The following is a 26,985-nucleotide window of genomic DNA, read 5'->3' on the forward strand; positions in this document are numbered from 1 at the left end:
ACTAAATATAAATCATCATTTCTATCCATCATGAAAACATTGTACTCACCAAAATAATTGCTGAGATCTAGGAACACAGCAAAATCACAAAGAATTGGTCCATCAGGGCATCATACAAGTTACGTGAATAGCGGTGTGAGAAATTATCGATGCACTCGAGTATCGCGATTTTATGTTTTTTGTGATACTTTATCAATTCTCATACTGCATTTATTTTTGAATGAATAGTTTACATGCAAAAGGTTTGTGGCAGACAGGGGTCGGTCATTTTGTGTTTGTTTTTTTAATGTTGGATGTTAGAGACTGTGATGAATGCAAATGCAGTACAGTTATGATTAAATTTAAAACATTTAAAAACAGATTGCATGTATATGGTCGTGTTCTTTATACTATAAGGGTTTTCCTCAAATTAGATTTTTTTTTAAATTGCAATTATCCCCTCCCTTAAGGTATCGCAATTTTTCTGATCGTAACCCCTAAATTATAATTGCATCCCCAGATTCTTGCCAATACACAGCCCTTCATGGGATTAGCCTGTTTTAGCTTTGATTGTTTAATCTGTGCAAAAACAGAAATGTTAAAATGACAATGTGTCGTTACGGTGGAAGTTTCGTCCTTTCTTCAGCTCCTTACTACCAAATATGGTTGAACTATTCCTATAACTTGAGTATAATGTTATTATCCACAGGAACGAGGGTGAGATTAAGACCCTGGATACAATCAAAAGTGAATTATGATTTAATAAAAGACAATATTGTCCATATATCCTGGTAAGACCCTGGTCTGGTTACCTCCCACACAGGAAGCCTTGTTTTCCTGCTTAACCGCGATCAACCCCCCCCCCCCCCCCCCCCCCCACCACAGTGCACCCAACAACAAAATGAAACCATTTGACAGACTTACAGGCGTTGGTGACGGCGAAGCTGTTGGCCGTCTCGATGTTGTCCACGTGAGGCACCAGGTTGAACGGGGCTTCCGAGGCATTCGGGCTGGTGTTGTGCAGGAAGATTGCCAAACGAAAGGCAGTGTACTCCTGATCAGTGTTTCTGATGAACAGCCCGCCTGAACAGAAGAAAGGCAGAAGCGAGATTTACACTAGTCGGAAAACCAACAAGATTTTAAGAGACACACACACAATGCTTATTTGATCAGATTCGGTCTCCATGTTCATAGTTCTTGTTTCGTTAGAAACCATCTTTAATGTACACTTCAGAGAATGAAAACACGTCCTCTGTGGGGGAATACCAGTATTCCATTACTGCTGAGGGCAACGTGGAACCTCTTCAAGGGTCCTGATTGGAGAAGTAGAATTGGACTAATATGGGCACCAAACCAATGGATGGAATAAGGTGTTTGGTTTTGTTTCAATAGTCTTTCCATTCACATATTTCCATGCACATTTTTAAGTATTGCATTAGAGAAGCTGTATTGAAATGGAAAGAATCCGATAAAACTTCGTCAAAACAGTTTTTCCGCTTGCTTGAAAATGTTTTTGCCTTTTGGTTCGTTTCCAGTTTGCAACTTCAGCGCCTTCTACTCTGTTAACTAGAGTACAGCCATGCTTAGCCGATAGTTGTCACGTTCGCTAACGTTCCCGAGGGCAGTGGCAGGGACTCTGGAGCAGAGGAACCCACGGGAGTCGAGGTGACGTGAAAAAACTCTTTTACTATGCAAAAGGTCACACGAAGGAACACAGGAAGTACAAAAACGATCCGGCACAGAACAAGGAGAAGACAGACTAAATATACAGGGGAACGAGACACAGGTGTAGGGAATGAACGATCAGGGACAGGGCAGACAATCACAGGGACGGGAAGTGCAGGGAAACAGAGGACACAAGAGACTAGGACTTCAAAATAAAACAGGAAGCACACAGGATGTGACAATGGTGCCAACTTCTAACCAAACTAAGCTGTATCCGAATCTATTCGCTCCAAACCAGTTGATGGAAAAGCGCCTAACGTGTTTCGCTTAAAATGCGGTTGACAAACGAACGGAAAAACTGGTATAATGAACACATGATGTCAACCTGCAGGAGATCAAAGTCATTAGGTTACATCCTCTGGGTCAATCTATGCGTCTACCAAATGTCATGGCAATCCTTCCAGTGGTTATTGAAATATTTCAGTCTACACCAAAGTGGTTGACCAACTGACATTGCCATCCTGAGACGCTAGCGTTGCTAGCAAGTATACCTGGTTATGGATTGGGGGCCAACATTGTAGTTTGGGTTAAACAACAACCACATTTATTTATTTGAACCGTCATCTTTATGGTTGAAAAGAAAACTGATTGGTTAAGCTTCGGGAAACGAAGACGTTGTTTAGTGGCCACAGGAAACCACGGTCCCTGTCAGGTAAACATTGGCCGTATTTGAACAAACATCGGCTGTTTGTCTTGTGAGGACAACCTCCGCAAAAGCTTTTGTCAAATATGCATTTAGGTTTCACAGACTGGTTTAGTAGCTAGCTTCGGTCAGAGAGGAACCTCTATCATATCAGATGTGGACGCAGCTGACTGGAGAATATATGAAATGCCACGATTGGTCTCGTAAATCACTATAGCTGACATGATGATTAATCTATAGCAACTCGTGACCCTATAAGCATCATTGGGCTATGTGACAATGCAGTCCGAGTAGTATATGCATTGCCATTGTTTCATATCAAAGCAAGCAGAAAAAAAGTGATATAATATTCACAGAATATCCGTCTGGATCAAGGAAGATTTTCATTCACATTATTACGCATGAGCCGCTCGAATGTCAAGAATCAGTTTGGCACCAGAGATGAGACTTTGCTCTCGGTTTCTTTTCTTTTTTCCTTTCTCTCATTTCTTTTGACATTACAGCTTTCTTCACATAAAGAGATCTTGACTACGCTGTTCGTGGTTGTGCAAATGTCAGCGGTGTTTTAGGTTTGAAACTGTTTGCTTCACATTAAAAAAAAATCTAACTTAAGGCTACATTTCTTGGGATTAGACAGTGTGAATGTCACATGAAGCAAAATGCCAGTGTGTTCTTATTATGTCTGACCTCTTTAAAATGTAAACTTTAGAATATTTTACTCCTTTATGGTGCTCTCTCATGTAAATCCCTTCCGTCTTTTTCCATAACTCTAGTAACGGGTAGAAAAGCACTGGAGCCGCTATGAGTTTCATATAATTTCCACTACGGTGGTTTGACGTCCCACTGACTCCCACTCGCAACCAAATGCCCACAGGAGGTGTTCATTCCTTATTTACAAAAAAAATAATAATTGAACATTTTTATCATCTTGGCAACCGATCAGTAGGAATTCCCTTCACATATTTAGAACCAACACATTTTCACTCCCGACTCGTCGAACACAGCCACCTGGTCAGTGGCCTAAAGCTTCAAACTATGACGCTCTTGGTTCCCCGCTAGTGGCGGTTCTGGACGTGTCAGTTTCCGCTCCTTACATGCAAAGTGTCCTTTCAAAATAAACTGTCATTGTTGGTTTACTTAGGATTTAGGTTAGCTTGCGCAACAAAAGTACTTGGTTAAGTTTCGTAAAAGACTGGGGTTTGAGTGAAAATAACTGTGTGTGGCATTTCTGTGGGGGGCAGACTTCGAAGCGTCATGACTACCATATGCTTTTCCAACAATAAGACTCTCGGGCTTCCAAAGAGCCTGTTATCTGAATGATGACATCCAATCAAAGCCCTTTGAATTTACACCAGCTGTTGACCGTCTTCCCGTTAGCTCAGCTCGCTATTTGAACAGATCTTCTCATGCAAACCGGGGAGGCTTGTCATCAAACATAGCGGGCCTTACATCAAGACAGGATGTAGGATACCCGCCGCAGGACGCCACGATGTGCAAAGTGAGCGTTGGATGTCAGATGTAAACTGTCGATGGTATCTATACGATACTTTCCAACAGCCTTGCTAACTACACTAACGTTACTAACTGTAAGGAGATCATTAGAGCCAGTGGAGAAGCTTGCTCGCACAGGGCTAGCTCGGCTACCCCTGTTAGTCACCTCTCCCTCGTCTTGCACATCGAAGTGGTCCCACCCAAGAGTTTATTGTTCTTTTAGAAGGCAAGGACATTTCTTTGCCATATTAAGCTTGTTGGCCAGCGGCTTAAGGTAGCAAGAAGAGGAGAAGTTAGGTGACTCTTTCATTTACACCAGGCTGAGGTCCATTTCATCAACTTCCGGATGAGCTTTGTCCGGCTAATTCCGATTGTGAAGCATTCTGGTACAACGTGTGCATTTTTCCTTATGCACAGTGATGATGTGACTGGTCTCATTAAGTCTAAGAATCTGGCAACACCTCAGTAAAACACACACACACACACACACACACACACAAACACAGCCACTCAGATGTTGTTAGGATCTTCTTTAGAAGTGGCGTTAGCTTCAGGATCGTTCAAAGAGAACCTGTAGAGTCTTACAGAACTATGAAAGACCGTTTTAGCGATGCGTCTTCACACATATCAATGCTGTCACAATTCATCTGTGGCAGTGGTGAAGCGTGTTTGCCGTGGCTGTATTTGTGCACTTGTATCTGTGTTGCAGGCGTGTGTACACAGTAAATAACCCGCTGCTAATGAGTGTTGAGTTTTCAGTGACAATTGTTTCAAGCTGATGAGTTGTTGATTGGAGAGAACTGATGAAGCTTTGTGGTGGCTGCTCAAAACTACATTAAAAAGGGTTAGGTGAAGTCTGGTGGGTGAGGACTCACATTGTGGATTTCTACACTCTCGGAGGTCAATTACAGGGTGGAGGGGAAATATGACGACACTGGTGTTACATCAGCACTGTTTGCAATCATTGGCATAAATGCCATTCGCCAAACGATACTGAGAAGTGCTTAGTATTTAAAATAAACCTCAGGAAAATGCGTCTGTAGCTGCAGAAAACGTGTGAGCAAAGAAAAAATCATACACACAGCAGTAGTTTTGCTTAAATCAGCAGCAAACATTAGTTGAATGTTCATCGTGATGGCAGCAGTTCCACAGATGCACGTTTAAACCCCCGCCCGGCTCGAGTGTCCCCGGTTCCAGGACTGCTGTCTGGAACAGAACCTGACCTCTGACCTCCCCCGGAGAAGCCGGGTGATTCGGGTATCACGTTGATATAAAAGGACAGGGAGAATCATTTGAGCAGGGTGTCATTTTTCATCAGTCCGACTGGTCCTGATGTGCCTCGACTCCGCTACAAGCGGGGATGCAGTGGAGGGCAAAGCCAGGGGAAAAAAAGTCAATGCTTAACATCCATAGTCAATGCTAAACAAAAGACAGCATGACTTGACTGCTTTCCTGTTGCATGTATTTATTTGTGTGGAGGGTTGTGATGATCACCAAACTGGAGGTCACAGTTTGCCCTTCTTTTCAATTCCCATGCCTTTTTAAAAAAAAAAAAATCAAACCAAGTCAATCTGCCGGCTCGGGAAATGAAAACCACGAATCCATCACCTTTTTTATTTCCACCCACGACTGTTAAGTTGTGAAATGGAAAACATGCGGATGAATAAACAACAGAGAGAAAAAAGAAGAGTGGAGCTGTCTGGCCCCTGGGACCGTGGCAGAGGTTTAATGCAGCGGGGTCTGCAAGAGTGTTAACAGCGGTCAATGCACACGGGCAGCCTGCATGGGGAATACAAACACACTCTGTGCAGCTCTGATATGCTGCAGTGGCGGAGTGCACTGGGATACACACTGTAGCCTGCACGTATAAAGCGCATTTGGTGGGGCTGGCGCGTGTGTGCGTGTGTGCGTGTGTGTGTGTGTGTGTGTGTTAAACATGCACAGCATCAACACAGGAAAGCACCCGGTTTGCCTGCACGTGATATTTTAAAGAAAAATAAAAGACTGCAGAAAGGAAACCCAACAATGTCCACTTTGAGTAGTGCCGGGGTGTTACATGTCAGGACAGGACGTCCTCACGTTCGTTCACAGGATTCATTTGCAGGTCGGAATGAACATTTGAGGCTCTCACACTCACCGATCTGAACGCTGCTCGGGAAAGCACCCATTGCCAGTCCCCAAAAGCCAGAGAATATCAACAGAAACCAGTCGCGAGAAGAAATCCTCATTTTGTTTCGGTTATAAACTGATGAGAGACATCGAGCAGGTTTTAATTAACAACCCCGGGCCAAAAGCAACATCACCAGGGTTGGAAAAAAAAAAGAAGAAAAAAAAAAAAGAAAAAAAAAAGAGCAGTGATACAAAAATATATATATATAAAATGCCCGTTAAATATCCATGTCTGCCTTGGATGTTGTTTTTCTTGGATATTTCCCCCCGCAGTGCCGCTCGTTTTGTGCCGTCAAAGCTGCGTCCCTCCGTCCGGCGCTGGAGAAATTTTTTGCGCACAACACCACCAAGATGAGGTGGAGGGGGGTGTGGGGCTGTGTGTGTGTGTGGGGTGGTGGTGGTGGTGGGGGTGTGGTGGTGGTGGTGGGGGGAGTATCAGCCAGCAGCGGCCAGTGCGTCTGGATGCGGCTCAACTCGCATCACAGCGATAACACACATGCGCCTTTTTTTACCCGACCGGGGCAGGCGGGGTAGGAGGGGCGTCAGTCGGTCCGCTCAGCGGCGCACAAGTCCCCCGTCCCCCGTCCCCCGTCCCCCGTCCCCCGTCCCCCGTCCCCCGTCCCCCGTCCCCCGTCCCCCGCACCTCGTTTACCTCCAAAACTTCCAGAGCCGGTGATTCGAAAAATACACAGTGGATGTCCGATGTGAACCGGTATCACCGGACAGCTCTTTCCCTATCGCGAGGAAATCATTGTTCTTCATGACCTTTTAAGAAATGTGCCATTTTAAATGCATAACGTGTCCAAATGGATGGGATTAAATAAAACCTATATGAGGATTGATGTCTGTGAACTTTCACATATGCGCATTCCTTTGGCGTCACTTTCTAACGCACTGGGCAGCCCAGCATGTGGTTGCAGTAAAAAGTTCCGAATTCAAATAGAAACACTTTGACAGCCAAAACCACTGAGTTAGGTTTCGGAAAAAATATCTTGGTTGGGTTTTAAATAACTACTCATACGCTGATAAAATGTAAAGGTATAAGTCCTTTGCTTGTTTGACCCATTCAGTGTGGAAGTCATCACACTCCAAGAGCATCTTCTCTGAGCATCTAATAATGATGCCACAGGGTTCACACTGCATGGATTCATATGCTAAAGGTGCCTTGTCAGTGGTATCAGACTCAAAGGGGCGTGACAAAGGGGCGTGTTTCACATTTTTTTGGGGGGGATCACAGTAGCATTATTTGAGAAATGGTCACTGCAGCTTCATGTTTCAAAGTTTCAGCATGGTAATTGGTACAAACAGCAACACAACTGTCAAATTAAGAAAAGACATGAATGTGTCTTTGGATGCAGTTCCTCTAATGGCCACTAGATGCTGAGCCCATTCAAACACTTTACTCGCATGTACGTTGAAATGGCTTTGGCCACTCCCAGATGCATTATGGGGAACGAAATCTACAAAGAACTATGAAGAAACAGGTTTGAGGTTTATAAATAACATATCTATATGATTAGTATGAAGCTAGAGCCAGGACATGGTTAGCTTAGCTTAGCATAAAGAGTTAAAAAATGAGTAAAACAGTGAGCCTGGCTCTTTAAATTGTTCATCCTGATGGTTTGGTGAACTTAAACTTTGTCACTTTGATCAAATATTGCATGATTTCCGTCAGTAGCATCGCTTCAATGTAATTTGGAAGTTATATCAGTAAATTTATAAACTTGTATCGCAACTTGCTAGTCTTACCCTTATGGGTGGTCCAGTGGTTTGCACAACTAAACATCGATATAGACCGGAGGAGCCGATAATTGAAGAACGACTCGCTGTCCCTCTGCTCCACAGCCGCCCTTAAGCCTCCCTTTATAAAATATGTAACTTTGTCAGGGGTCGTCAGTTTATTTGGTTTAGTTTAGTCGATGTGAGAAAGACTGGGGCCCAATCCCAATGTGCCCCCTAAGGCCTTAAACCCTGAACCCTCAGGGACTGACTGACGACATCTGTTAAAGGGTTAATTAAGTGTGAGAACCTGTAAGGGCTTGACATGGTGTGAATACGAATGGGAAAGCACTTTGCAGTAGCATATCACGTTACCAACGGCAACAAAATATTACGTACACTTGTGGGTTTATTTGAACGTCTTCTAGGCTCCTCCCTCGCAAGATGAGAGGTCATTTCCAATAATCCATTTACTTGTTTTGATCAAAACAGCTTCAATGACAAAATGACATTTTGATGAATAAATATTCGTAATATAGTTTCCGATTTCAATTGTTTTTATGTTCCACCTTATGTTCACCCATTTGCCATTACAAAAGCCGTCCTTTTTGTTTACCTATTTTTTATTTCTCCACTGGTAATCCCGTGTTTAACGTCACATTGCTATGAATTGTGGGTAATTCCTTTGGGCATAGTTTGCACAAGTGTGAATTTAGGAAAAGTGTTCATAAAGAGCTCTAAAACTCTAAAGCAGGCTGCACTTGCAGACAAAGATCCCATCAAACTCATTCACAAAAAATAACATTTCTATAACAAGTTCGATCAACCGAAAGTCCTCCAAAAAGTGCCCAAGGTCAAGAACGCTTTTCGTCCTGCGTATCCTATTACATTTGCAACTGCGACAAAAGGTCTGATTTCCACACAGAGATCAATAAAGATGAATATTATTTACACCCTTTGAGAAAATGCTGCTGACGTTTTCGAGAGGCCGATATGATTCCAGTGAAACCAATCATCTGTTTGTCAATAATACCTTTTTCACAAAAAAAAACATCATTATTGTACACGGGAACAAAATACTCCTAAATGAACGCCACACACTGTTTTGAGCTGGGTTTTTATTTTACTTTAAGCTTTGTTGCTGTGGAGCAGAAAGTGGCCTCTCACTGTGCAACAAATCTCCAAAAAGCAATAGTCCTCCACGGACTGTTAGGCTGATCGCTTGCTTCCTAATTGCAGTTTCTGGAATTTCTGTCTGTACTCTTTTTTTTTTTGTGGAAATATTTAGTTTGGTAGCACTTTTCTCAGTTCAACTCTAAATGTATGATCCAAGGTGGGACAATTAGGAACTGTACTTGTGTTGCCAAAACAACTGCAACTGATTGTCTATTCAAGTCAATACGAACAAGCACCTTGAGAGGTTTTTTAATGATAACCACTGAGCTGTTTTGGGTTGTGTGAACAAACAACTCAACAGGACTTCCCGGTGAATACGGCCGTGGAGCTGACCGTGGTGCTGAATGCCTCGGACTTGCATTACAATGGCTGACTCAACAGCAACAGCTAACTAGATTCTGGGCATCCTCTGGTTCGCTAAATTTAAAAAAGACACAAGAATGTGGCATGGAGGTCTATTGAGATTGACACAAATGGCCATTTGGACACACGGACAGGGAAAGAGAAATATACGTGAAGGATATTCAACTATCCGGATTGGCTTCAGGGGTTTCAGCTGTGAGTGTTTTTTTTTTAGGTTCTGGTAGAGAATACATAGTTTTTTTTTCTCCACAATCCCATATATTGTTTTTTTTTTTTTATTACTCAAAATGAATCCTACAAATGCCGGTCAGAGGACGATAATGTGCTTTAACAGGTCTGGAAACAGGCTATAGCAGAGGCCGGCGAGGCATCACGAAACGAGAAAAAAAGCAGAAACCCATGCCCACGAAATCAAGGACGACAGCCCGAGGGCAAGAAGGCACCACTTTCTCTAATTTGGAAGCTTGAAAAAAAAAAAAATCCCTCTCACAACGGGGAGTTAACTCAGCCGGAGCCCAAAGTCGTCAATTTGGAGTCGATCAATGGCGATTTGGAGAAGATGCACTGGGGGGAAAACACTTTTCAGATAGGCATCATTTCAATACATGACATTACACACATGGGCTATTTTTAATTGTGACCAACGACTCACACGAGTGTCACTTTTGACCGTGTCAGTCGGTTTGAAAGACACACACAGATGGGTAAAAGGGAGCTCAACGGTTGCATTCTTCTTAATATGTAATTGCAAACATATTATGGTCATTAATTTCCTTTTTTTTTTTTAATGTATTGCCACAGTAATCCAGCCAGATCTGGCCTTGTGCTCTGCGTCCTCAGTACGCCTCATGGGACCAGTGGAGATAATAAATACACACTGCAGCCACACTTCCCCAAGCATATTCTGTTGGTGAAATATGACATACACGTTTCAATAAATCATTATTACTGTAGAGGGACTAATAAAAAAAAAAAACGACGGTGACTCCTGAAACCTGACTCGCCGGAACACTTTGACGGGGCGAACTTCAAGGATGTGTTAAAGTATTAATCTGTCAAATGACCACGATTACGACACACGAGACAATAAACACAACCCGGCATTTAAAAAACAAAACAACGCTTGAGTGAATTTAGTTTCCGTGATCTAAAACAGCTTTCCGCGTAAAGCACCGCCACAGTATGACAAATCCACATGAGTGTTGCGTTGCGTGCCGTTAGTGTTAACACAGTCAAGTGTATGAGACTCGTCGGGGCAGAAAATCACTGCGTTACTCGTCACACCGGCTCTCCCATAAGTACAATTTAAAAAAGTGTTATATATAATTTTTCTACCACATATCGCATCTTCTAATTAAGTGCGAGCCCGCTGACTGGACGCCATTTTATCAGGCCTAGAACCCCCTCACCTGCTCATTTATTAGCTGAAGTTACAGCACAATTACTTTGAAAACTCAAAACAAATCCGCGAGTCGTGTGGTTGTTTGTGACAATTACAACATTTGTAATATTCGTACTACTAACTATCAAATTGAAAAGTCAAGCATGTTGAATATTGGAAGTAACTTGTAAATCTGACAACCGCAGTGCATGTGGTTGTGTATCGTAAAACGTGTGTTGTGGTGACTGCGTCGTCTTTTAAATCAGAAGATTGTGGGTTTGATCCCTGGATCCAAGACATTTAACCCGTGACTCCCATCGTGCACATCGTGTTTTATTGATTGCTTGGTTCGGATGGGCAGGGGGCAGCTTGCATGGTGGCTGTCAACCACCATGCCATTAACCCTGTATGAATGGGTGTGAATGGGTGTGTGACATGTAGCGTAAAAGCGCTTTGGGCTCAAGACAAGAAAGGTGCTTTACAAGTCTGTTTAACATTTATACACATTGACAGACATATACAAGTCTGTGTGAACTGATCGGGACTAAAAGCCAACAGACAACAGTTAATAACAATAGTCATGTAAATATATATATTTTTAAATATATATATTTATATATCTCACGGCTCCAAATGGCACAGCTAAACTGTTAAAACTAGACTTCAGGAGTAGCTTTTCTTACACTGCTGCTACTCTCTTTCACACTCTACTCCCAGTGGATGAGAGTCTGACCGACTTTATGAATGAGGTGTGTGTGTGTGTGTGTGTGCGTGTGTGTGTGCGTGTGTGTGTGTGTGATGGATCTCTGCCATAACTCTGGAGTTGAACAGATGGGAAGCCTGCAGTAGGTTTTTCCTGCTCACACCAGGAGTGATGAAGAGTGTTGTTCAACCGCTGCTAGGGAATCCCGTACACACACAGAGTGTCGTTCTGTGTGTGTGTGTGTGTGCGTGTGTGTGTGTGTGTCTGTGCATCCATAAATGTGTATGTGTTTTTGTAAACAACAGGATTCATCTACCCTCCTTCATGCACTCTTGATAATTACATTTCCAGCTCTTGACACCCAGTTCTTCTAGGCTGGTTTGAAAACTATAAAAAAAAATAAAGAAATTGTGAAAATGTCCAGGACTGGCAAAATAAAAGGTTCGTAAATTGTGAAGTATCCTTTCAACAAAACCATCTGTCATCTTAATGGGACTTCAGACACCTAAAGCACTCAGTAGGAAAAAGTGCAGTTATAAAGTGGATAAGATCAAAATGTTAACTTTCATTTGTTATGAAGTAGCAGCTTCTGATCAGCTGATCAGACCATAGCCTGTATGTAAGAAGTGGATGTGGTCACTGGGACCTCACCCATTGGTTTGTGTAATACGGTTTTGAAGCCTTGAGTTCGGCATTTCGTCCGTTCTCATGTTGTTTTTTGAGAGTGTGAAGCCGGAGAACAGCAAGTCACCAGCTAACTGACGCTAGCTCTTGGGACGCTCATTTGACCTGCGATGCTAATGAACAGCGGAGTCCCTTGAAGTGTCTTTTAAATACAAATAACACTGAGCAACCCCGTGGCAGCAACATGTCAATCACAAGGTAGTCACGCCCCAAAAGCACACCTTGGTTCCTTGTCTAATTGACCCTTAATTGAACCATAATCTACTGAGTGATCATCACTTTGTGTCGAGGAAGACTTGAAACTAGCAATCGAGACCGTGAACCCGTTGTTCACAAGGTTTACTGATGTAATAATTCAATTGAGGAGTGGAGTAATCTTCTCGTTAAACTTTACTACAATCCCTCTGATGGGCAAGTGCTTTTTGAAGTCTGGGCCTCAGGGTGCCTGCCCTGGGCCTCAGGGTGCCAGCCGTCTGACTGGTACAGGTGGTCTCTCCTGATCCCTTCCTCATCTTCACTGGTTTCTGGTTGCTCTTGCTAAGGTCATTCCATGAAATGATGCATTTGGTCATGACAAACAATGGCATTACAGTGTCAATAACGAAGTCATGAGGCTTCATCCTCTGAGGGACATTTAAAAAAAAAAAACACATCACGGCAATGCGTCAAATAGTTGAAATATTAAAGTGGTGGATCGAACGAAAAGAGCATTTCCATCCAGAGAGCTGGAAATTAAATGAAGTTAGAAGTTAGTTTCGGAGAGTTAAAAAAAGGCAAAACACCCTCAAAGGTGCCTTTTTTTATTTACAGTATTGTACTCGCTTTATGGAGGAGGAGGGAGCAGAGACCGCTTTTTGAGTTTTTGGTGAGACCCAATGGTACGAATAAGTAAAAAAAAAAAGAAGACATCTGGCGTGTTGATCAGCTAAAGCCAAAGCCTGGCACCGAGAGGGAGGTCAGGAACCAACGCTAACCATGGGAAAGATAATCTTAAATTAAACTCAGACTAGCTGACTGGAGAGCGGTGGGAGTGATTTAATATCTGCAAAATTCAATTTCCACAGGAGCCTTCATTAATAATGTATGCATTCTACTACTTTGATAGCTTTGACCAAATTTAGAGAACATTTGTCTCTCGGGATAAATTTAAGGAAGTACATTTTTCTTTTTACTGATTATCAAGTCATTTTTTTCTGGAATCTACTCACACAAACGCAATCTGAGTTAAGAGTGATTCATATGTGTCTGTTGTTTGTTTGTTTTACTGACATACTCTTCTAATTGTTCCAGTGTGACTCAAAATAGTAAAAACAAACACAGCATTTTAAAAAGTCCTTTCGGTTGCTTTAAGACGGCTTCAGAGTTCATATTCTTATTGTCAGATTTTAAAAGTTAATGTATCTTTAATTATGATGACTTTTCGAGACACTTTCAGAAAATACAACACAGCGCCTCTACAAAATGTCATCAGTGGACATTTATGCAAACCATAGGGTACGTTAAATGTCGACATTTACAAAAAAAAACGTGTTTCATATCAGCCTCTTGCCATGCTTGCAGGAAACGCTCAATGCCCTGTGGTTTGTCAAACAATTGGTTAGGGGCAGGAAGCATGACGAGCACGCAACTTTCAATAACAGGCGCTCGATATGCAACGACACTCGCTCGGACCAGATGCAGAAACGGATATCAAAATCCTGGTGACGGGGCTGGAAAATGGCACCGTTTCGCTCTGGGTAGGCTTTCTGTGTATGGGGGAATTAATAGAGTTGTATAGGAGGTATGTATATATATTTTAAACCTCCGGATTAAACGTCAAATCACGTTGTTTGTCCAAGCTCTCTTGGAAGTACTACTGACAATTAAATCTGTTTTACGAAGGGATAACCTTGAGGTTTGGTAGGATTTAGGTCTTTTGTATATCTAAACCTTAAAGTTAGGGTTTAAATTAGTATTTATAGGTTAGGTTAGAATAATAAACACTAAAATAAGGGATGGGGACAGTTGTGGTTATGCGTTAACCTCAAGACAAAACAGGATGAAAATACTGTTGGACATGTTTTTCCTCGACATTAAAACCATATAATCTCATTTGTAGTGAGGACACATCATTTGTGCCCCCCAGAGTTCTGACTCGTATCATATCATTGCAACAAAGGGAGAAAAAGGTAAAGACGACCCCTTGCCCCCCCCCCCCCCCCCCCTGCTTTATGTAATAATAATAATAATAATTGCAGACCGAGGCACGCACAAGCCGACACGATCGTAACCCCGGGCGAGTCTTCCAGATTACGAAAAATGGTGGTGACTTAATGTTAACTCACAGAGACACCAGAACTGCGTGAGGCCTCATCCAAATTGCCAATCGCCTCGCCTCGCCTATAGAGCGGGATGCATGTGACTAGTCATGCGAGATATTAGTCACGCAAACTGAATGAGGATCTCCATCCAATGACTCTGTAACGTCACCAATCGCTCTAAATGGGGTCCTGTGGGCATTACATGGTGTATGAAGGGGGCTTAGAGTAAAGGAGGGGGGGTGGGGGGGGGGGGGGTCATTTGTATCTCCTCCACATAAGGTTCTTATTTGTATCTCCTCCACGATTGGATCAAATGTCAAATTAAATGTCTGAGGTCTGGAGAAGGCACATTATTGATTCTCACAGTCAGCCGGTAAACGGGGGGAAAGAGTTAAGGACGGAGGGTGATTGCGCAAGACCAAGACAATAAGCAGCCTTAGCACCATGGAGGGTGGGGAGTGCGTGTGTGTGTGTGTGTGTGTGTGTGTGTGAGGGGCAGGGGGCAAAATGAAGGAGATAGAAAGCGACAAGGAAAGACAGAGAGGATACGAAGCCCTGCAACAACCCCTGAGAAAACGTCTGACTCACAGGATGCTTCACGAACTGCGATTTCTACTTCCACGTCAGAGGCGGGCAGACGGTCAACTCCGGCCAGTGTCTCCTCTTCTCATCCGGGTCCACCCCCCCCCCCAAGATCCACATGTGTGTCAGGTGCAGCAAGTCATCCGAGTCAAACAATGAAGTTCATAAAGTACTGATCAATCCTTCAGCCGGGGGAAAATATTACGAGAAACACACCGTTTTCAGGTTAGAAATACAAACGGCGAAGCTCTGCGTTAGACGACGCCGATGAGTCACGTTTATTCTTAATTATCCTCGATTCACCAAGGACACACCTGCGAGGCAGAAAATCGTGTATTCATCTCACATGAATCGACCTGAATGGTTTTCACGTGACTACCGGGAGAAGCCTTCGAGGCAAGTAATGTTATTTGTGTACATTTAAAAAGAAAAGAAAGAACAATCCTTTTATTTGGTGCCTTTAGTGGACACTTAAGTCCCAAATAAACCCTTTGATGTGCTGTACTGTGGTATATTTGATATATTTTGCCTCAGGTTTTCTCGTCTTTTTTCTGCCACGCATTGCTAGATTGTCATCACAGCTCTAATACGCCACACATTTTAGTTTTTTGTTCCATAGTATATTGGTTTATTGGTGATTCCCAACCGTCTGTACTCTCACTCAAGAGGGTCCTTCTGCAGCCACCAGCGGGGCTAAGTGGGATGACTGGGGAGCAACTCAGTGAAAAAGGAAAAGAAAATGTATATATATATTTTTTTTTTATCCAAATATTTGGGTTATTGAGGAAAATAAAGTAATCAAATCAGGATTGTCACTATTGCGATGCTGATATTTGATACGTTGGTTGCTGCAATAACCTGTAATCTTCCAGCGTTGACTGAAATGAAGACTTGACTGCTTGGACTGTAACTGTAGTTGTTTGGGAGTTGTTTACTAATAACAACAACAGGCGGGTGTTTGTGGTTATGGCAGCTATTTACAATTATGTTCCATCCGATGTCGTTCCTCTCTCAGCCTTTTTTTTTTCCACGCAAACTACCACGAAACCTGCAAGGCAACACATTCAAGTGTTAGTAGACAAAATCCAATAACGAGGGTGCTGATTGGCTGATCCCGGCGACCTCAAACAAGTGGCTAAACTACTATGATGCACAAAATGACCTTCATTGCAACGACAGCAAACAAGCAGAAAGGACAAATAGACAGCTCCAAGTAATGGATAGAAAATCGGACCACTTCTGCCACCCAAAGTGGTAAAAAACAAACAAATACAAAGTTGTTTGACTAATAATAACCCCCCAAAAAAGTTTGGCATCAAGAATTACAGGATCTTATAGTGAAATAGAGAAAACAGATTATTGCATCCTTGTGGTTACATGTTGCCGAATTATGTATATGGCTGTTAGCTTAGCTTAGCTTAGCGTAAAGACTGCAAACTAGCGGAAATCCCCCCCCAAACACAAAAGAAAAGTATGGTGCATAACACCTGATGAAATAGAAATTGATATTCTCACATCTCAAATCTCTCGGCAAGGAAATGCATAGGCGTAAAAAAGTCTTTTAATCTGAGAGAGTTTAAATGGGTTAAAACAGGGTCGAAATAAACAACACATTTTTGACCAGTAAACTTCCATTTCTCACTTTATTAATAAATCAAACAAAAGTAGTAGTAATGTCACAAGCGGAGCACCGGTGGTCAGGTAGAAGTACTCTCTATTATTTCATAATGGTTAAAAAAGAGCACAAATTCATATAATTGACATCCCCCTAAATGAGAAAGACGACCAGTGTGTGTGTGTGTGTGTGTGTGTGTGTGTGTGAGAGACGGGTGGTCTAAGCCGTCCAAAAAGACAATCCAAGCTGTACAATGTCCTTCATCCTTCATAAAGCTACAGCACATGATAGACAGCTGATCATAATAAAGTGCCATGTGCAAGGACACCCTGACATGTCGAGCCCCTGGGTGCTCACCGAGGACACCTTAATCTGTCATCGGGGAGGCTTCCAAACATTTCAAACGTTCAAGGTGTTGCCTCTATCCGTCAACTCACTCGCTAAGCTATCCCCGCGACGTGAATGCAGCATTATTCTTTTACAAAAGACCCTCCCATTCAGCTCAGAGCCCCAAAGCTCAACCGAACAAATTATTATTTCAACAAGACAGCTGGGGAAAAAACATTTTGTTTTGGGTATGGGCTTTTTTGTTTCTTCCATTTAGGAATTCCCACAATGCAAGTTGAATATGTTGGCAATAAAGGCAATGCATAAAGCTGCCCTGCAGGGAATCTTTACACCGATGGTACAACCAACACAACACGCTTGTACACAGAGAAGCACTTTACTTTCCGTTATTACCATTTATCATGTTGTAATGTCAAGGAGCCGTTTGTTTTTTTGATGTAAATCTCCATGAGTGGTGCATCGAGCTGCAAGAAAAATGTTGGAAAGAATTGACAGTGTATGTATATATATATATATATATATATATATATATATATACATATATATATATATATATATATATATATATATACATACATACACTGTCATATATATATATATATATATATATGTATACATATATATATATATATATATGTGTGTGTATATATATATGTGTGTGTATATATATATATATATATATATATATATATATATATATATATATATATATATACATATATATACATACAATGTCAATTCTTTCCAACATTTTTCTGTGTGTATATATATATATATATACACACACATATATATATATATATATATACACATATATGTATACACATATGTATATATATATATATATGTACACATATATATATATGTGTATATATATATACGTGTATATATACGTGTATATATATGTGTGTGTATATATACATATATATATATATACACATATGTATATATATATATGTATATATACATATATATATATATATATACACATATGTATATATATATATATATATATATATATATATATATATATATATATATATATATATATATATATATATATATATATATATACACACACACACATACACAGTGTTGCTTTAGAGACTTACGGAGAATGGTACTAAATAATAAATCATGGGACTGGTGAGATCAAAATGTTTCATTTCCCTGAGAACGTGAATGTGCTCAGAAAATGGCAGACTGATTTGACTGAGATAATATTGGTATTTAACAAATGAAAGAGCGTGAACAGTGTTATACTTGACTTTGGCAACAGAAGTTTGACTAACTTTTGTTGGAGCTCTTAACTGCGTCTCCCACTTTGACTTTTTCTCAGTTTTGAGTTGTTGAAAGCTCTGGAAAAAAAAAAAAGCAAAGCATTGGACTCCCAAACAAAGTTCCTTAGGCAGCAACGATGTATAAGAAAAGACACTCCCTCCCTCGACTAGCTCCGTTACTGCAAATGAGCACGGACCTCTTTGTGGCGCCCGTGTTTATTTGATTTGGGAATCCTTCATAAGCGCTGCGGCCGAGCTTTAACCCTCCGGCTGCAGTACAGGTGTGTTCTGCTCGTCGAGCGCTACGTTGCAAAAGGGAACATCAGTGAAAAAAAAAAAAGCCCAGATATCATTGAGCTGTCAAAAAAAAAGATGCATAAGCACTCTGTTTTAAATCATCTAAACGAAGCGGCACCTCGTTCACGCCAGAAAAACACCCCTCGGGAGGTGAACATAACACGTTTCATCTCCTTTTCACTAGTTAACATGCACCTCCCCAGGCACCGCCTCGGACTAAATCTATGAACTCTTTGGCCGATTACTGTAGGGTCACTGAAGATGGGTTGACCCCGGAGAAGTGAGTAATATAGCAATCCTAATTACAAATGCTCCTCGATTATAATTCTCTCATTGCTCTGCGCCTTCCAAATGTACCCAGAGTGCACACTGAAGCCGTTCACCCCCTGCAGGCCACACCGAAAGAACCAAAATCAATTAGTGCACGGCGGAGACTGTTTGTTACGGTTAAACTGCAGCTGTGTGAACCGCGTTGGTACGTTTCTTTAGAGGAGGGCTGACAGACTCCCGTACAGCCCGCCAGCCATCTCTTCTCCCACTTTCATGGCCACAGGACGGTGTATACATGTATTATGTGTGCAAGAGCACGTGTGTGTGTGTGTGTGTGTGTGTGTGTGTGTGTGTGAAATGCCCGCGTGCTGTTGTGTGTTATTTGTAATCTTGGTGAGCTGCTCCAGGCTAAATTACTCTGTGTTGTAAGTAGGAAGCAGTCCTGGTGTTTTATGATAAATACCCTTTCCTTGTCAGCAACCACCACGCACACACACACACACACACACACACACACACACACCATTTCACGCTCACACACACACTCAGCTCTCTGCTGGGCTGGCCGTCTTACTGATCTCACACACACATGACATTTGCTGCAGTGAAATCCTTTTGTTTTCCACAGCACTGAACTCTATGATCTCATCAACCCGCACATACTCGGCTACTAGAGGCTCTATAGTGTGTGTATATATATATATATATATATATATATATATATATATATATATATAGCTATACCGTCGCTGTGGTCTTTACTTCCTTCCTTCTTTTTGCCCCAACTTTATTGATACATTTATACATCAAGTTAACAACACTTTGTGTATACAACTTGGGACCTACAATTACAAACACGGCTGTGTCACAGTTTTATGGTCCGAACAACATTTTTGAGGCGGAACATTTCACCCAATTTACTCCAAATAATGGTTATTAGCCCTATTTAAATACTTCCCCTCTTAACCTTTGTTGTGTGTTAGATGCAAACAACCTGAGGCAGCCATGGTCCACAGGAACATTTAAGTCATTAAAATGAGTTTCAAGCAGCGATGTGTGGTCGGGGGCGGTGGCAGGTGAGGCCATTTTTGTCCAGAAGGATAGACGAACGGACTTCATTTGCAAATTCAAAGCAACACGGAGGAGAGGGGGCAGAGGAAATGCGCCTCTTTCTCTGAGCCGCTATACATTGGTGGAATCAAATATGTACCATACCAATGTGTGTGTAAAGAATGCTCATATGAAATATGAAGTAGTCAATGTGCAAGCTGCCAATTGAATGGTGATTTAAGCTACTCTAGCGTTGATGTCCTATGTTGCACCACCCACACCACGCTAAGTTCCTTGTAGGTGTAAACCTACTTGGCTATTTCTGATTCTGATTCTGATTCTATTGGGTTCATGTATTTGTAAATCTGCTGACTCTGAAAGACTCAGTGCCGCACCAGCCGTAAACCTCACTGGTTTCAAGAGTGATTAAGCCATTATTTCCAAAACAACTTTTGTTTAGGGACATACACGAGCAAAATACACATACACTGGGTCTGGGTCAAAATACACATACACTGTCACCAAAAGCCCCCAAGCTATGGCTTCAGATACACCCTCCGACTTCTCATACACACGATTTGACAGCTCGTCACTGATCGACGGGTTCATTGATCTGCACCCCCAACCCTATGCTGATAGCGCCACTTTCTATGGCAACTCATTGAAGCATGCATGGTGTGTGTGTGTGTGTGTGTGTGTGTGAGGCGTTTTTCTTTTTGCTCGTCTCATGAATATAAAACATGGAGTCCCCGCAATGCGCTCGGTTGGTCTAAACCATTAGTGAGAATAATCCACAGCGATTGAACTCCAGCGTTTCTCACTCCTCTGTAAGCTCTGACTGGAAAGAATGAAACATTATCAGCTGTGTGAGACTCACAAGGCGCACGAGTCATTATGCGCTGTAAAGACTTTGACCTCTAAAAACTCGTGACTTTTGTAAATAGATTAACGTATGCTAGCACCTTTTCCACCTCGGCCCCTTGGAGTAAAACATCCCACCGTGCAACACAACGGCACTCTGTGGTGAACTTACACCCGAGGTTACATGTGTTGCTTGTGCACATCAGTTTCAGAGCACACTGGCCGAGCAGCTACAGGGATGCTGGTGTCCGTCGGTCCGTCTGTGGACCGGACCAGGAGGCAGCGTTGGGTTCTAAGAAGTGAAAATGGAAAGTGCCTTACATTTGCATTCTTTCTAATAGCCGACTATAAAAAAGCAAGAATGTCTGATTGGGTTGAAGTCTATGAGGAAAATAACCCTATTTCTTACTTGATTTATGAGCTCGGTAAATATTGTAAACATGAGTTTACTGTCTCAACCGCTAGTTTCAAGTCTATTGTATTTGATATGGTGTTTATGGCATCTCCATTTAAGTTATGGACAACAATAAGAAAGGAATACAGTTTGTATTTTATTTTCAAATGAAGTTGTGCATTTTAATATACAATATGCACTTTGTTATTGAATTTTTTTGTAGTTTTGATGCAATTTGTCCGCCGAGTTATCAATGTGATGTACGTATGAGACTATCCAAGTTATATTGACAGCTCTGTTTTTACATTTTCAGGAAAAAAGTATTTCATTGCATCTTATTGTATCGCTATATATCGCATTGTGACACGTTTATCGCAATATTTACCGTATCGTGAGATGCTGGCCAATACACAGCTGTAATCAAGACCGTACTCTAAATCTATACTTCGGTTTATGACCAAATACCAGTCAGCTTAAAAAAATTACGCAATTTAGATCAAGTGGAGTTTAAATGACCATGTTTATGAAAAGTATATTCGTTTGAAAGTGTCAATGGACAGAATCCTGTTTAATGTAAATAACACTTTGCATCCATATGAGCAGTGGCATGACCTCATCTTTGACCTCAGTTAGCAGCCAAAATGTATTATGTATAACATAAATCAGGAAAATTCTGATTTCTGATATACCTACAGTATATTACAAATGGTGATACAAAAACATTTGTCATACTCCATCACACTTTAAAGCCAATATACATCAGCATACAGATAAATGGCTTTAACCTCACACTTAACGTATCCTTACAGCTGAATCAAAGCCAACTTGCAGTGATTTAAAACCCTGCAGAGATATATTACTCCAAAAGACAAGGTTCTACTCTTTCTTCCTCTCTTCGTTGTGTCTCTCTGTGTGTGTGTGTGTGTGTGAGAGAGAGAGAGTGCCAGGAAGCCCACGAGGTCAGCCTGCATCCATCAGCATCTTCCACTGGGTGTGAATGATTGCCACCACTTGTGGCAGAATCACTACGAGCGAGAGGAGAAGGATGGGAGGATGCGGACGGAGGTGAAGAGGAGAGACAGGACTCCCACCCCGTGAAGGTTCATCTACCGAGACAATGATAAGACAGATCCTCACACATCCCCAGGTGCTGCATGTGTGTGTGTCTGGACTGCGTTTCTCACCTTAACACACACACACACACACACACGTACATTTGCACTGCTATCCACAGAGGCAAGAACGCATCACATCCACCTCTTTTCCGAATACACACTCCCCCCCCCCCCCCCCCCCCGTGACGCTTTGTTCTTTTCCCACTGACAGAACAAATGCCTCCGCTCTTGTGATTAAAGCTGCCGTCACTGGGTTTTCATCAGAGGCCTCTCTCCTCTACGCTCTTTTCCGCTGTGGTTCTCTTTTTTGTTGGTAAGTGTGAGTGTTCGACATCGAGGGAGGTGCTCCAGGAGAACACGGGAGGACCTGAAGAGGACGGCAACTGGTGGCGGCCTTGATGTGAGCTGAGGGGACGAGCAACTGAGATTAGGAGACGTTTAGATCAAGGTGTGGGACCAAGGGGATACATCTAGTACGAAACTGAGTGTAGCGCGACATCGCTCAGTCCGACTCTGCAAGAGGGGTACGGGTTAGTCAGGTTGAACAGAACCCTGAAGCATCAACTTCACTAACACGGTTCGTTTGGGCCAGACTGGAGCTCTGGTGCGTACCTCGAAAAGGGTGTGTGTGGTAGTCACGAGTCAAATGTATTGTACTTGTCAGAGTAGTTTTAATGGAGCATTATTTTTACCGCTTAAGAGTAGATCTTTAGAAGGAAAAAATAATCCTTTTTACTCCGCAGAGGGGCATCTGTGTGGCTCAGCTCTGACAGACGTTTAAAGGGCCATTTAAAAACCTCGACGAAAGCGTTTGAATGGAAACGACAACAAAGAAAAACCATTCGATACACACAGCCTCCCATCCATAACGTTAACTACTCTTATGGAGCCTAGCGCTTTGTTTTTGGTGAGCAGGCGAAGAATGATGCAGGTGTCAAGATCAATAAAGACAACAAGAAAAAAAGAGACAGCAAAACCAGTTTGTCGTGATGGGTTTAAAATTCACTCGTGCTGATTAACAGGTCTGCGGGCGACTCTAGACAGACTCTAGAGACCGTGTTTTATAACCTCTTAGTTCCGATTGAAAGTTAATTCAAATTGCATTGATATCATCCCTTCACTCCCTCCACGTTCAATACGATTGCCACTCATTGTACACCGGTTGTAAATATATTCCCTTATTACACAGGGAAACAGAGAACGCACACAACAAACAAGTATAGCATGCGATGTGTAAAACGGGTACTTCTGGTCCATCTTCAAATAGATCAAACTGGAAAAAGCCTCAGTTTACAACACAAATCTGACATCAGAGAAGATATTAGTACAGGATGTACGCGTGGACCAAAAACTAGTACGTAACGTTGCATTCACTAAGCTTTTGTACAGTACATGTCCCACTTCATACAGAAGAGCATGAGGGAGGAGGCAGACAATGCATGTAGTCCTTGTTACAGACTATTAATCATGGGAGTCTGGGACTTCTACAAGGTCTTTGCGTTACCTTGAGACACGCAGCGCCTCCGCCTCCTCTTCCCAGCATGCCGAGTGTGAAGGCCCCTTCAAGTTACCAAACCATGGCAATGGACAAATCCTACATCGCTTCCCATCTAAGAAATTTAAAGTGGATCATGAAGTCTGTAAATTGTGATGGATGCTAATCAGGCTCATCAGTTTAGTGGTTCCCATGTTCTGTTCCACAAATTTTGGCTACGGTTTGCCAGAACATTATCCAAGTACTCTCGTACAGTTTAATAATTCTGGAAAACTCACGGATGTCTTGATGAATGAGGTGAATGAGTCTCATTGTAAAAGCCTTTCCGTTGGTCATACTGGGACCGTTAGAATCGCAACCGCAGCAGAACGAATCTTCTACACAAGTATCTCGCACCGCTGAACTTCTTCTAAGTCCTTTCCTAAAGGTTTATTCTACATGTGAAGTAAAGACAATATCTCCAAAAATATGATATTGTTGTGAACTGCCTCGTAGCGTCTGCATCCACAGTGATGTAAATGAGCAAAGCTCCCCATCTCGATTGAGCTGTGCTTTGACGGATTGCTGTACACTTTTGTGTGGGTTAAACCATGAATTAAATACCGCACATATCTACGCCACCTTAAACCAGACTGTTCAGTGAGCTTACTCGCCACAAAAAGTGCATCACTGAATACATTTATTTCCCAGCGTATCTGCCAGTTCTGCATAAGCAGAAACGCAGGTATCATTATTCTTACACGGAAAGCAATAGGTTTCCTAAAAAAAAGGATGAGATACGACACTGCTGTGGTCAATAGATTACATTGTACGACCGACCAGCTGTATTGCATGATGAATTGTTTCTCATTACATTTCCAGTTTAGGTTTATTGGAGTTGTTAGTCCCAATACACAGAGCTGAGAAACCAAACCGCAGAAAGCCACCCCATTCCAAATGTGGAGAAAAATAAATGTTGCCTTGTTTAATTAATCAAAATGCATTTTTAGCAATTTATGTTCGACTATGTGACTAATATTGACTAATGGCACTTTTCAGGATACAAGCAGAAGAAGAAGAGAAAAAAAAGTGCAGTGAGACTGCAGTTAAAATGGCCCGTGGTGGTTGCGGTTGTGTTCCCAGGGGTCCTTTGGGGTTACGGGTAGAGCGAGTTGGGGGTCGACGGGTAATGGTGGTTCTCCCCGAGGAGCGTGTTAAAGAAACGTCCAGCAAGCCGGCCAACTGACATCTATAAAGTGAACATTTTAAATGTTTTTATTTAAGTGTCCTGCTGCAGCGGTGTGTGCTAATACCAGTAGCTGACAGGAAACAAATGGAGACCCAGGCTATTTTCAAACAATGTAATTCTAATGAAAGGTCTGTGCAAGAACAGCTTTTCTAAATCACAGGTCTCACGTTTAGGCACTGCCGTCCCCCGGGCCACAGCCGTGACAGCTCTATAATTAAACCCTAAACAATAATGGTCACAAACAACAGCAGTAAATACTGAGCTGAGCTAATAATGGGGCAATAGAAACTTAGCCGCCCATCTTTGTGTCTGCAGAGTGGACATTTGTACTGGATGCAGCAGTACACATGTGTGAATCTGCACAGTGAAAAAGCTTTTTTTTTAAAAAGATACTAATGTTATCAACAAATTTCAGAAACAACAAATATTATCAAACTTTTTTTTTTGTTCTATTTTAGTTGTAAAAAACACATAATGCATTTTGTCCCATTGGGTTCAACAGACTAATATCTACTGTGGTTCCCAACACAGCTGAACCACTAAAATAAAATAAAGGAACGTAATGTGCACATAATGTGAAACTATGTGGAAAACATGTCATTTATAATCAAAGCCCCCCCCCCCCCCCGTCCTCCTCAGACAGTTTTGGGGCGTAATAGGAACCATAGATGGGAGTTACTATTAGCATAAAGGCTTTACAGGGGGTGAATCCTGATGACGACCCCCCCCCCCCCCCCCCCCCCCCCCCCCCGCTGTGACGCAACATAGCATTAAGTTGCGTAACAGCAAAACAGTGTCTGTGACACAATCCCGATTTGACTGCAGACCGCTGCACAGCAGGCCATCGGGATGAGCCGCTCTCAAACACCGAGCCACCGGTGGGCCGCAGGGTGCCGACTAATGGGCCGCGGAGGTACTGCCAAATATTTGTATTGTTATTTTTTTCATCCACATAAATAAGAAGACACGGTATTTCAAACAGAGCCTAATTTCAAGGACACTGAATCAAATTCATTTGAAGGCATGGCGGTGAGGGCAACACATATTTACAGCACTTTATTTCTTCATGTTTTTTCACCCTCATTTATCTGGGGAAGTGTTCCTCGGAAGTAAAAATAAACAATGGTTCGGACCCTTTTATCCAGGTAGAGTGTAACCTGCCCCTCCCAGAATGTCCTTCTTGCTCTGTGATGGACAGCAAAGATGACAAATGCAGAACAGCATCAAGGCTCACACAAAAAGGAGCCAAGGGGAAGTCCTAATCGCATCCGACAGTCAAGAAAAACCCAAAAGCTGCACAGTTCAAACGGGATTGAACACAGATCCAGTTTTTGACACTTCTGGAGTCAACGTACACGTTTGAATGAAGCTCTTTTGCGAGCTTCTTAGGCCTCTAGTCCAATCAGGTACGACACAGGGCTACTCCGGGTGAAGACCTAAACACCTCACGAGCGTGAGGGAACGGCCCAATGGACGCGTTCCCATTCATATCAATTGAATCCAGCAGGAAAGCCACGGATGTGCATGAAGGTGCACGCTCTGCATTTTGAATTGGACCAACTCCGCCAATGCAGCTCAATAGCAGTTTGCGGCTTTTAAATGGAGGCACTATGTAGCAATACGACATGGTTAATATAGTACGTTTTTGTTTACCATCAACATAAACGTTGTTTGTTGTCCTAGAACAAATAATCAGAATCAGATACGTGTTTTTACTGCCAAGTACATTACACACATACAAGGAATCTGGCTTGGTATCTTGGTGTGTGACAATAAACAGTGCAATAGTAAGAAAAGACATCATTTAAAAGTAGACGATGTGAAAATGTACAATAAAATATGATGAAACAACAAACCAATTGGGAGTATGTTTAAAACAAGTATGTTATTAAAGGGTCGAGTTTAGTACAGGGGATGCAAAGTGTTTGTTGATGAGCCCAGGCGGCAGACGTCTCCATGGCGACCCAGCGAGAATCCCTTCCTCTCTTAATGCTTATAAAGTCATAAAGGGTTTACCTATGTTTACCTTTCATTGAGTCTCGCCCAATAACAGGTTGTTTCGCTGAGAGCAGTTCCAAACGCCTCCGACCTTTAGATGTGGCCAGAGCACTTAGTTT

The 26,985-nt window shown here is 42.2% G+C and overlaps 1 protein-coding gene across 3 annotated transcripts in view; it reads right to left on the bottom strand.

Annotated features, from left to right (window-relative positions):
• gria4b (glutamate receptor, ionotropic, AMPA 4b) overlaps positions 1–6,066 on the bottom strand; it is a 93,914-nt gene extending 87,848 nt beyond the window's left edge. For all 3 annotated transcript variants that reach the window (XM_034549827.1, XM_034549826.1, XM_034549828.1), the window contains exons 1-2: positions 5,976–6,066; positions 904–1,062 (exon numbers count right to left, since the gene is read on the bottom strand). In XM_034549827.1, coding sequence (XP_034405718.1) covers positions 904–1,062; positions 5,976–6,066 — 250 coding nt within the window. The remainder of the gene's footprint in view (positions 1–903; positions 1,063–5,975) is intronic.
• Positions 6,067–26,985: the final 20,919 nt, after the last annotated feature.

This window comes from Cyclopterus lumpus, chromosome 14, assembly GCF_009769545.1.
Source record: "Cyclopterus lumpus isolate fCycLum1 chromosome 14, fCycLum1.pri, whole genome shotgun sequence".
NCBI classification, from domain to species: domain Eukaryota; kingdom Metazoa; phylum Chordata; class Actinopteri; order Perciformes; family Cyclopteridae; genus Cyclopterus; species Cyclopterus lumpus.